Raw genomic sequence first — 12,961 nt, 5'->3', positions numbered from 1 at the left:
CTAAGTGAAGTAAGCCAGAAAGAGAAAGAAAAATACCATATGAGATCACTCTTATATGGAATCTAAAAAAAAAAAAAGACACAAATGAACTTATTTACAAAACAGACTCATAGATGTAGAAAACTTACGGTTACCAGGCAGAAAGAGGGGTGAGAAGGGATAAATTGGGAGTTTGAGATTTGCAGATACTAACTACTACATATAAAATAGATAAACAAGTTTCTACTGTATGGCACAGGGAACTATATTCAGTATCTTTTAGTAACCTACAATGGAAAAGAACATGAAAATGAATATATGTATGTCTATGACCGAAACACTATGCTGTACACCAGAAATTGACACAACATTGTAAACAGACTATACTTCAATTTTTAAAAATGGAAAAAAAAAAGGAAAAAAAAAAAAGAATGGAGGTGTAACAGTCACATGGTTCCCAGCTGAAAGATGTCCGTCTTGCTTCATACAGAGGCAGATGTTTTTTAGGAAATGTTGGCCAATTACATTTCAAAGAATTCCAAGTCTGTAGTCTCATCTCCACAACAGCTTACACTCAATGAACCAGCATCTCTGTATCTAGGGGTTGCCTGCGGTGATGAATTCTCTAAAACAAATGGTTCTGTGCAGCACGTTCCTGGGGGATTCTGCCTACACGATGGGGGAAGCCCGTTCTGCAGGAGTCCGGACCCCATGCCTGTGTACCCAGGCCGAGGCAGGAAGCCCCATGAGCAGAAATCACCCAGCAACCTCTCCTCCCCACCCAAAACACGCGCCCGCACTGTCACATAATGCACAGAAACATCCAGAAGCTTGGAGGAGTATGAAAAGAGAGCAAGCATTCCCAGAATTCTGGATTTCACGCGCCAGTAAGATTTCAGGCATTTGGGAGACTCACGGCGTTAAGAAAACAAAAACACTTAAAAGCAACAACCAAAGTTTGACGCACTTTAGAAGATACCGGTAACTCGCATCACTACGCCATTTAACGCACAGCCCTCCTATCTTCTTTTACTATCATTTCAAAAAGAAAAAAATTAAAAACAAAAATGTAGAAAGGCCAGAGGCTCAGAGTAAAAGACAATTCTTCCTAAGGAAAAAGGAGTTAAATTTTCAGGTAATGACACCCATACACACAGGGGCGGAGAGGCAGGCACACACGTACTTAAACCTCCTCATTTCTCCTCACTCCCTGCAGGTGGGAAAACCCTGCTCTGGCAGCTCCCAGACTTTAGTCGGGCACTGAAGAAGCACCAGACCAGCACGGACGGTCGTTCCCTCCTTGGCCTGTCCACCCCGGGAGCCCACCTCAGCCCAGGCTCTGAGGCAAGCCTGCGGCTCTCTGCTGGATTCCCTTCCCCAGCCCAGCCCCCCCCCCCCAGCTCCTGTCACACTCCTTTTTCATCGGGCAGAGGGCTAGGGTGCCAGACACCTCTGCACACCCTGCAAACTCCAGGTGGAGTTTCCGCTAAATCTAACCCCTGACAATCAACTCTGCTTCCTCCCAAGATGTGTACAAGCCATGAGAAATGTCGAGGTGCCAACGTATTCAGCGAAAGGGGATTTCAGGGGCACAGAAAGTGTCACCCCTGTATGAGAAAAGTGAAGAAAAACCAGGAAGCACTTTCCTACAACAGCAGTAAAACGGGAACAACTCCCAGAGAAGACATACCCACGTGTGAACACGAGAAAGTGCTCTGCAAGTGAGAAAAAGCTCTTCTCACCTTTTAAACCAGCTACACAGGAGGAGTCTGTGGCTCCACCCAGAGATGATTCAACTCCTGGGACGTGCTAGCCACTAGCTTCTGCGAGAACCGAGTCCACCCTCAACATGATGGATCTCAGGACACGACCGCTGCCAATGCATCAAGCATTTCACAGAGAGGCACACGGATTCGTAAGAACCAAATCTTTCCAGGCAATAAATGGTCCTGAGTTCCATGCACTTTAGAAAAGAAGGTATCAGTAACTCGCATGGTTACACAACTTACCAAACAGGGAAGTGGGGTCCTGCAGCCCCAAGAAAACCAGAAAAAGCAAGACACATAAAGCTTAGACACGCTCATTAGCGGAAAGCCCTTCTTTTAATCTGTGCGGGATCTGGTGTTTTTTTAAACCTAAAAAGCAGCACTCTTAAGGGCCCTACTTTCTTCGTTAGTGTTTATTATTCAGGCGTCAGGGTCTCCTCGCACTATGAGACAGTCAAGGGCACAGACGCCACTCTCCTCTGTGAGACACAAGTGTCCAGCATGGGCCTGGCACAGAGCGGGTACTTAATGCGTGTTTGTGGAAAGTAAGAAAAAAAGTAACAGATGGATGAATCTGAGGCTAAGAGTTCCTTTGCCTTTCTCCTATTTATCGCCACTGCGAAAGGGTTTCCGTCAAACCCACCCAGGGACCGATGGCGAGACGCAGGGCAGCGTGGGGGAGGCGCCCAAAGCTTGATTAGGAGGCTCATTTCACACAAACACCTGAATACACACACAGCTGCTCATGCACCCACCGAAGAGCGGGTATGCTCGACAGGGTACAAACAGTACCTAAAATTAAGGGGAAACCCGAGCAGGCCTTGCCTTCTCGTCCTGGTACAGCTTGTTGACGCTCTCCATCTGAAAGTTGTGGCTGGACTGGATCTTGTCCAGCTGCTCCCGCTGCTTCTCCAGCTCCCCCTGGAACTCGTTCTTCTTCATCTCCACGGCCCCTCGCTCCGCGGCCGCCCTGCGGACCCTGCCTTCCAGCTCCAAGATCCGCGTCTGCAAGGACATCGCGGTGTGAGGACCACGTCAGGCCACCCCCAGCCCCGGCCGCCCGCCTGCCTCCCTCAGCAAGGACCACACCGGGGCCCCGAACTGCATCGAGCCTCAGACAAGTGTGTCCCGCCTGCACGGTGAGTCCCCAGGGGCTCGGTCTTCAGGTCAACTGTGCAAAAGGTCCCACAGATTATTCTAGAGACGGGGCTGCATGTGGAGGAATTCACTTATCGGGGCATCTGGGTCTCCACGGAAATGCCACCACACCTCTCGCAGGATTTTGTGAGGCCTGAATCAGGTACGTACAGGCACACCTCGATTTATCGTGCTTTGCAGATACTGCGTTAAGGATCAAAGGTTTGTGGCAACCGTGCAAGGAGCAAGCCTGTCAGCACCACTTTCCAACAGCACCTGCTCATTTCGTGTCTCTGGGTCACATTCTGATAATTCTCACAACATCCCAAGGATTTTTGTTATTACTGTATTTGTCATGGTGATGCGATTGTGGTCTTTGAGGTTACTTACTCCCAAATCCGGCTGAAGGCTCAGGTGATGATTGGCAACTTTTTTTTTTTTTTTTAGCAATGAAGTATTTTTAAATTAAGGTAGCAGGAGGGCCGGTTAGCTCAATTGGTTAGAGCGTGGTGCTAATAAATTAAGGTGTGTATATTTTTTAAGACATAACAATACTGAACACATAACAGACGACAGTATAGTGGAAATGTAACTTTTTATGCCCTAGGAAAACAATTTTAAAAACCATGTGACTCACTCTATTGCGCATTTGCTTTACTGCGGCGTCTGGAACCACCGTATCACCAAGGTGTGCCTGTACATAAAATGCCTTCGCTACAAACACCTGACGTGAGCTGGTGCTCAAATATTTAGTTCCGTTTCCTCGTAACAGAGCACTTAACCACTGTTTATAAGACACAATTTCTGGACACACATTCAGGGCTCAGGGAAAGCTCAGACACTACACAGTGGGCAGGGAAGCCAGAGAGGAGGATGGAGCACTGTGACAGGGTGCACTTCCATGGCTGAGGCCCTGCCGTTACAAAGACTGGGTGGGAACCCCAGCTCCCCCCAGACGTAACCTCTCTGTGCCTCAGTCTGCCCACCTGTGAAATGGGGAACACTAAGCCCCAGCCTGACAGTCTGTGTACAAAAGATGATGTATGCAACGTACTCTCCAACGAGAGTCGTTTTGACACTCGTGAAAGGGGTAAGGAAAACCTCATTCAAGTCGACTGCAACAGGGGTCAGAACAGTCAAACTGTTCTCAACTCTGAGCGCAGCAACGACAGCTGAGGACATACAGCCAACAAGCAGAGGGAGGGGTCAGTGCGGGGAAGGTACTAAGAGGGCAGGGGGAGTCTTGCTAAAGGCAAGGCATCAACGACAAGAGACACCAGGGACAAGGAGCTTGCTCAGACATCGGGGGTGGAGGGAGGAGTCAGCAGGACTCTTTGCTAAGCCGAGCTGGGCAGGCCAAAACCAGGATGGGGGACCAAGATGGAGGCCTAGTCAGGAAGACGGCGCCTGTCAAGGGTGAGGTCAAGGAGAGCCCCCGTCCTGCGCAGCACTGCCAGACCCATGCCAGGCAGCCAAAAATGGGAACACTAAAACTGTCATTACCAGTAAATGATGGTGACAAAGATTGGTACCTCTAAAACATTTCTTTTGGGTTTGGGTTTTCCTGTTATTGTTGTTTTTAAGTGGAGGTACTGGGGATTGAACCCAGGCCCTGGGGTATGCTAAGCACGCACTCTACCACTGAGCTGTACCCACCCCGCTAAAAACACATTTCTCACACCCATTATCCAAATACATTTCCAACATCACTCTCTGCTATCAAGTGTGGGCTGGAGGACCAGAACCCAGGACCAGGGTTGTGGGCATTGTACTTAAGCAAGCTGTCTTCCCAGAACCAGCCTAAAAGGCTCAAACGAAAATTGTTAACTCACAGGAAAAGCAGAGGGGGTGGCCCAGCTTTAATCCTAGGAAGTCACCAGGGGTCCTCTCCAGCCCAAGAGCAGAGCCGGTGTGGAGTCAGGCCCAGGGCTGGGTGTGGGGCCACGCAGAGCCTCGAACTTGCATTACAGTGCGCACACCGCCTTTAGTGGCCATAAACAGCAAACTCCTCAGACACCACCCCCGACCCCACCACCCAGCAACTTTAAATACTCTATGACATCCTCACAAACAAGACCAACAGAACACCTGGAGATCCATGCTCCGGGAGCTGGCGATCCAGTAGTTGAAGCCCAGGACGATGACACAGGCCACCAGGGCCGCCAGCAGGAGGGGCGGCGACTTCATGCTCCGACGCCCATTTCCTAGTCCCATCATCTCAAAGGCCGGGCTGAGAATCTGCAGAATAAACACACACACAGACAGGCCTCAGTACAGCATTTACCAACCCCCGGGCATGCCACACCCACCATCGCAACCAACAGGAAGGCACCCTGCCCCCAGACGGCGTGGCAGGTTCTCTTTGAGATGTGAACCTGTCGGTGGAGAAGACCATGTAAGTAGCACCCACAGAGCCCAGGGACGTGCGCCCTGCGCAGTGCGGCCAGACCCCCGGGCCAGGCTTGCAGGAGCGAGCCCCCGTCCCAGAAACCCGTCACACACAGGCCGGAGACCTCGGGCAAGCCACAGGTTCTCTTCTGCTTCAGTTCGCTCGTCTGTAAAATGGGGATAGTCATAGCCCCTACCTCCCCAGTAGTCTGAGAAATCATCATCTCTGCAAGCAGCAACAGCAAATACCAGGGCTTCCACACCACACTAGAAAGACTCCATCTCTCACTGCTCCCCAAGGGAGACTTTGATCTGATTCCTAACAACGGAGGTTTTTCACCCTTTGACAGACCTGCCAGTGACACCCAATTTAAGTGTGGTGTGTTTTTTGTTTTTTTTTTTTTTTTTTTTTTTTTTGGTGGGTGGAAGTAATTAGGTTTACTTATTTATTCTTCGAGGAAGTACTGGGGATTGAACCCAGGACCTCATGCATGCTAAGCATGCGCTCTACCACTGAGCTACACCCCCCTCCCCCAAATTTCAGTGTTTCTTGAGCAAAGCTGGAAAGCCTCCTGGAGGTGGGTGAAGTCGGGAGGGGTGGGGCCCTGCGGCAGAAATGAGGCATCCAGCCGGCTTCCTCCGGACACTGCCCTCTCACCTCCGAGCCGCATCTGTGCAGGGACAGAGTTAGGGAGGCGCTTCAAGAGCTGCAGGGAGCATCGAGCTTCTTCAAAGACACACAAACACGGCTTCCAGGAAAGGAGCTATGTCGTGCTCTGGGGCTTCAACCACAAACCAGGTGTGGCTGGATCCAGGTGTCTGTCAGCAAGGACAAGGGAAGTTGACTTTTCCAAATGGCTTCTGCTGAGCCAGACCAAACAGGACCTTATCAGAGGGAGGGCAGCGCACACAATAAACAGTCTCTCTGGGAACAGGTGTGCTTGTATGCCAGGTGTGGCCAGCAATGCAGGAGGTGGAAGAGAAGGTGAGGGAAACAGGGAGGAGGGGGAAGAAGGACCACCAAGGACTCAGCTTTGGGTGAGCTTCGAGGGAGAACACAGGAGACGGGACAGCCACTCTCACCTACGGTCCTTCTAGCCAGGTGTGTCCCTGGGAGACGTCCTCTCTCTGCAGGCACGAGTGTGGGAGCCGAGATGGGGATAAGCGAGTGATCTAGTTCAATCTCAATCCAATCACCTAAACCCAAGCACCCCCAGAATTCCTATGCATAGACCCGAGGGCTCAGTCTGGCTTCTGCCGGTGCCTTGCTCACCAGCTTCTGGGCTCTTAGGATGAAAGAAAGTTTTAAATTCAACTACCAGCTGAGGTCAGCAAGCACCGTACACACTAACGGAGACTAATGCTCAGAAATACTAAACTTCTAGAACATTCTATAGATCTGCTGAAAATGTGTCTCCACCACCTCGCCAGGTTTGATTTTGATCAGCCTTTTTTATTGCTTGTAACTTTCTAAAATATAAGAGCACAAATATGAGAAAAAAACACACATTAAAAAAAAGTAAAATTAAAAGTCCCCCTCTTCCCACTCCAATGGCCGGGAAGTGTCCTCTGTCCCAGCTGCTCTCAGCCCTCCAAGGGGGTGAAAATCACCGGGGACGCTTCTTAAGTTACCAACAAGTGGGGCCACTCCTCCTTTCTCTATGAAACTTTCTGCCCCTAGTTTTTGGTTGTTGCTGGTGTTTTTAAAATAACCTAACCTTGTCACTCTTCTTTTATGGCCTCTGGGTTTTGTTTATCTTTAGAAAGACACTTCCTACTCTAAGTTTAGACGTGCGTTTACCCGCACCTCCTCTCAGCACATCCATGGTTTCATACTTTATGGTTTATATTTAAAACTTTCATCCACTTGAAACTCCTTTTTGATGTAAGGAGTAAGGAAATACAAAGAACACAACTTTCCTCTTTTTTGTAAAGGCCAGCCAGATCTTTCAGCACCTTTCAGTGAAAAACCTATTTTTAATGAGTGCTTTGAAAGGCCATCTTTGTCATCCACTTAATTCCCTAACAACAAACTTATTAGATGGACCCTCACCTGACCTGTCATTCCGGCAGATGTAAGCCAGCGTGGGTATACTGTAACTCTGCAATGTAACTCAATTCTCATTTAAGTAAGCGTCAATAAAAACCAGTCAATAAAAAAACCTAATGAGCCACAAGTGTGGGACAAGCGCTGCGCCAGCACCAGGAAGCTCAGGGCAGCGTTAGGAGAACAAACTCTGGAAGCCGATGGCCAGTGTCAGATCCTGGCTCCACATCTTAGAAGCCACAGGACCCATATGCACCTCACTGTCTTCCCCAGAGGGTTATTATGAGCAAAGATACGAGCAGTGCTCACAACCACATCTGGCACAGAGGAATTGCTTGATAAATGTCAACTATCGCTATTAGAGATGGAAAGATGTCTTTCCCTTGTTTTCTAAGGAAAAGGTGATGAATGTTTTCTTCCTTCAATCCTCTTCCTTTATAGGAACCAGCCATCTCCGTTCCCCCTCTTGACTCTGCTGTCAGCTGGAGCAGCAGAAACCACCACCACCTGGACTGACTCACGGACGCCACTGCAGCAGCAGACAGACCAGATCAGGACCACAGTAAGTAAAGGAGAGCCTCCAGGAAGCTGAGTGGGAGCACAGGGTCAGCAGGCCCTCGCTGGGACCCAGCGCGGGGCCGGCCGGGTGGGTGTGCAGCCGCCCAGAGGGCGCGGTTAGGACCGCCTGGGCTCCCTGGGACAGAGGGCTGCCAGGTAAGGAGGCGGCCACGAGGAGGGAGGGCCTGCCACACGCCTCACCTCGGATGTCTAGGGCTGCAGGGACACTGCTAATGAGAATGCAGGGACAGACACAGGTGGGGAATGGCAAGCCTGACCAAAACAGAGGGCAGGAACTCAGAGCCAGAGTTCACAGCTGTCAAATATTTCAAATGCTCTCCCTCCTCCACCTTGGAGTTTATGTGGACCAGCGGGGGGCGGGGGGGGGAGATGGAAGTGCATGGGAGACAGGCCATGTCAGATAAATAGTCATAATTTAGGCTTCAGAGTGTGTTTCACCTGGTATTTGATTGTAGTCACCTGACATACTGAAAAAAAAAAAACTAACCTAAATTAGCTAAACTCTGAGATCCCAGGCTTCAATGGAGTGAAAAAAAAGTGATGCGTGTCTGCATTAAAAGTCCATTGGAAACTGGAAAAAAAAACTGGAAAAGTCATAATAGAACTGCAGATTCTTTCTACTGGCTTAATTTAAAAAGTTTCAGTCTGCTGGTTAAAATTATTGTTTGCTTATAAGAAAAATTTTTAAGAGATTACTTTGTTTAAAAAAAACAGAGCATACATATGAAAACGGACAACCGGCCAAATGCATGAACTTGAGCCTCCTAGTTAAATAAGCTTTTCATTGCCTCACTTTTCACACAGAGGTTTTTAATTATACAGGCAAATATATACGAGCAATCAAATCAGATTAGCTTGTCTGACCAATGTCATCACTGCAGAAACAATACAGCTTCTCCAAACAGTGGGGTGGGGGAGCCGCACCTTGATTCCATCTCAGAGGAAGGAGTCCCCCAGGAAGGCTCGGCACCGAGTTCAGAAGCCACCACCAGGAGCAAACAGACCAGAGGATGTCAGGGTCTCTGAATGGCTCAGTCACCAACATTATTTTTGAGGGTTTAAAAAACATTCTACCCTATTGTAATAATGTCTCCAAGAGACGGGTCAGCATACGAAGGCCCATGGGCCGTTGGTGGCCTGTTTTGTAAAAGGGGTTTCGCTGAACACAGCCACGCCCGGCCCCTGAAGCATCGCCCACAGCGCCTCTCTGGCTATAAAGCAGAGTTGAAGAGTTGAGGCGGGGGCTAGCATGAAGGGTTATTATGAAGATTAAGCCAGTTGGAGTATTTACTATCCGGCCACCTAGGGAAAGTTTGTCAACTCCTGCTCTAAACCATCAGGGTTAAATGACAAGTCCATTGCATTCTCCTTAAATTGCTTTAAAAACTTACTAGGTTACACTAGGATTAACACGTTGTGAATCAGTTACTTCAATTAAAAAAAAATTTTTTTTACCAGGAAGTTGATTCTCCTTTCACTTTCCCTACCCTCTATTTTTCTTGTTCTGAAAGTTTAGAAAGAAAAAACTTTTAACAATGTGGTAACTATAGTTAACAATATGATATTGTATACTTGAAAACTGCTACGCGAGTAGACCTTAAAATTTCACGTAACAAGAAAAACGTCTTGTTAACTATGCATGGTGACGGACTGCGGTGAGCATTTCACAACATAAACATATATTGAATCATTACTTCATACACCTGAAATTAATAAAATGTTAGACTAATTATATTCAATAAAAATCTTTTTAAAAAAAAAGAAAAAGCTTTAAAAATTAATGTGCATATTTAGTGTCATGCAGTGGAAATACCAAAAAGTGAGATGGGTGAGTGATAATGAGGAAGGAGAACCAAATCCCACTGTGTTTTTTTCCCAGCACTTGATTTTCTGAAGAAAGGCCACCTCCCCTATGGATGCCAAGATTACAGCTTGGAGGCGTTCCCAAATTACTCCTCTAGTTCAGGAGTTGGCAAAATCCTGCCAGCCACCTGTTTCTGTACACTGCCTGTAAGCTTAGATTTTGCTTCTTAATGGTTGAAAAAATTAAAATAGTCTTTCATGCCATATGAAAAGCACATGAAATTAAAATTTGAGTGTCCAAAAACAAATGTTTATCAGGACACAGCCAGGCCCATTCATTCACGCATTGCCCACAGCTGTCAGGCTGCAAGAACTGAGCCGCTGGGACACCGCCCGCGGGGCCCACAAACCTAAACTATCACCCGGCCCTTGACAGAAATGGCTTGCCGACCCCCGCTGGAGCTCAGTGGTCCTCAAACTGCAGACCCTGAGCCAGCAGCACCAGCACCGCCTGGGGGATGTCAGAAATGCAAGTGTTCTGTCCCCCCTCCCCTTCCCCAGACGCACCAAGTCCAAGACTCAGGGTGTGTGTTTAAAAGCTGATGACGAAGGTCAACACTGAGAACCGCTGTCCTCTCGAGAGCTCACTGGACAAGTCTGACAAGTGAATCTTGCTCTGGCTGCGCTCATTTATTTTTCAAGCGGCAGAAAAGCATGTTGGAAAGGGTGCCTTGTTTACCTTTGAAGAAATATTTGTATTTCTCTACCATTTGAGGGTTGAGTCTGGGTTTTCTCCCCCCAGCTGTTTCTCAGGCTCTGGCCTTTGGTTTTATTCTGCTGTTGTCTCACATCTCCTATCTGAAGTTGCAAATGTTTCTCCTAAACTTATCTACTACTGTGTGTCCGAGGGAAATAAGGTTTCTTTTTACTTCCCTAAGAGGTAAATGGATTCCATTTAAAGTAGCTTCTCAGTCTAGGTTCTTTTCTCCCCTTGGGCATCTCAATCAAAGTCACTCTTCAGATATTGATGGACAAAGATCTCTCTTCCTCCATCAGAAGGAAGTGATCACTAATTCCAGAGCAGCACAGCTTGCACAGGACCCTCCATCTCTGACACAGAAAACAGAGGAACCACCCATCTGCTACACAGATATGACAGAGAGCAAGAAATGAAGGTCTAGACCAGTTCTAACAGCACTGACACCAGTATTAGTGTCATTAGTATATCAAAATTTTGTCCAAGAATCCATCAAGGCAACACTTTTTAAAACTGGTAATAGCAAATGAGCTATCTTGAAGTCCCAGCCCAACAGAGCCTCGACAGACTGTATGTAGCCCAGCCCACCCACAAAATCACGACCAATAAAATGATGGTTTTAAGGTTGGAGATGATTTGTTACGGAACAACAGATGATCAAAATACAAACTGTTACGTTGAAAAAGTTACAAAACAGTAATCATCATATGATCCCATTTTTGTTGAAACAAATTTTTTAAGTACTCAATAAATCAATATATTCTCCCATCCATAGAAAACATACAGCAAATGATACACACAGGTTGTAGTAAGGGAGAGGATGTGTAGAGGAAGAGAAGGAATGAGCTTTCATTTTTTACATCTTTTTTTTTCCTCAATGAGTCTATTTTTAATACAAAAAGCCAAAAAGTAACAAAAAAATTAAGATGTTAGGAAGATATACAATGGCAACATTAGCAAGTTTTGAAGCTGTATTTCCAGCATTACCAGATTAAGTCATAGTATTTTATAGTTTCCCCTAAACAAAACAATGATACCATATGTATGTATTATGAAGTAGAGAAACCGAACTCATTCAGACACACTCCATGGCTCTGCTCTGTACTAGACCCCACCACTGAGGACATGAATATGACTCAGGTCCCCATCCTGACCCTGGGCAGGTAACGAGGGGATGCAGGGCAGTAGGAGGACCCGTTTCCGACTGGGTGGTGGGGCAGTGCCTCATCTCCTCCCAACCTCCTGGGCTCATCGGCTAAGGGATAACCTTGGGGTGTGTCTCCCGAGGCTGGTGTGAAAATTACACGAGAGGACAGACTTGCCACCAAGTAAATACTTCACTGAGAGGGACTTCTGTGGTATTAACCTTTTAAAGTCTCAGATTTTAAAGTTTCAGTTTACTCATTCAAAAAAAAAAAAAAAAAAAAAAAAAGAGGGGAGCCGCTGAGATCAATTATACCTGCCTTCACAGGTTCTTCTGAGAACCAAATGAAAGAACTATCAGAGGCTGAAGTGAGACCAGCTGTCTACCAGCAGGGCGCACATGTCCCAGAAGGTATATGAGATGCCCCACCTGGGTTGGGGAAGAAACCCTAGAAGTTACATTTATCTTATCCAAAGAGTAGAATAGCAACTATGTTTCAGTTATATAAATATTACTTAGGACAACTTCCATATTATGTATATACTAATCATTTTACACTGTACTAATCACACTGTCACAAAACACTAATAGAGCAGGAACTGACTACACCCTCACAAAGACCCTCTGCCTTGGAGTCACCTGTTGCCAGCCCCAGAGGTGTTCCTTTGACACGGGCAACTGCACAGTGAAGTAGGTTGACAAATTACAACCAAACTAAACCGCACAGATGGTATATGAAGTTTTTAAGAGTCCTATAAAAACCACAAATTAAAGTTATGCTAATACAAACACAAGCCCAAGGCTGGGAAGGCGTGCGCTGCCCACCCTGAGTCTGCTTCACCTGAGCCCCATCACGAAGTAAAAACCACGATGAGGTACTCAGACCTGACAAGAACCAGGCCCAAAATACTCAAAATTCAAGGAGTATTTGAAATAGGGTTTCACCTTCACCGTCATTAACAATGACTCCAACCCTAAGTGTATACTGGGTCTTGAGATACAAAAACAATGATCACACAGGTGTATAATTTATAAATAAGTAACACACATACAGAGGAGTGCTAAAAACTGGTCTCAATTAAGATACAATTAACATACAACACTGTATTGGTTTTAGGTGTTCAAAAAATTTTAACGAGAATGAGCAAAAAGGCCTGGAAACCACAGCAAACTACAGTATGTTTCACTACAGTCATATTATATAGTACTTTTACATATATGTTCCTCCTGTCAGGCACTCACTAATCTTCAAAATCTTGGCTAGGGGAAGTTCTATTAATGCAGCCCTGGAGAAAAATAAGATCAAAATACTGTAAAAACCTGAGAAGGCATGCTTTTTTTTTTTTCCCCCTGAAAGTGTG

At 46.8% G+C, this 12,961-nt stretch overlaps 1 protein-coding gene across 3 annotated transcripts in view; it reads right to left on the bottom strand.

Moving 5' to 3' along the window:
- GOLM1 (golgi membrane protein 1) overlaps positions 1-12,961 on the bottom strand; it is a 65,727-nt gene that overhangs the window by 44,977 nt on the left and 7,789 nt on the right. For all 3 annotated transcript variants that reach the window (XM_064490114.1, XM_064490115.1, XM_031447174.2), the window contains exons 2-3: positions 4,971-5,120; positions 2,571-2,750 (exon numbers count right to left, since the gene is read on the bottom strand). In XM_064490114.1, the coding sequence (XP_064346184.1) occupies positions 2,571-2,750; positions 4,971-5,099 (309 nt within the window). In that variant the 5' untranslated portion in view covers positions 5,100-5,120. The remainder of the gene's footprint in view (positions 1-2,570; positions 2,751-4,970; positions 5,121-12,961) is intronic.

This window comes from Camelus dromedarius, chromosome 10 (genome assembly GCF_036321535.1).
Source record: "Camelus dromedarius isolate mCamDro1 chromosome 10, mCamDro1.pat, whole genome shotgun sequence".
NCBI classification, from domain to species: domain Eukaryota; kingdom Metazoa; phylum Chordata; class Mammalia; order Artiodactyla; family Camelidae; genus Camelus; species Camelus dromedarius.
Note: the sequence above shows the minus strand (reverse complement) of the source record. Positions and strands in the feature narration are given on the sequence as shown.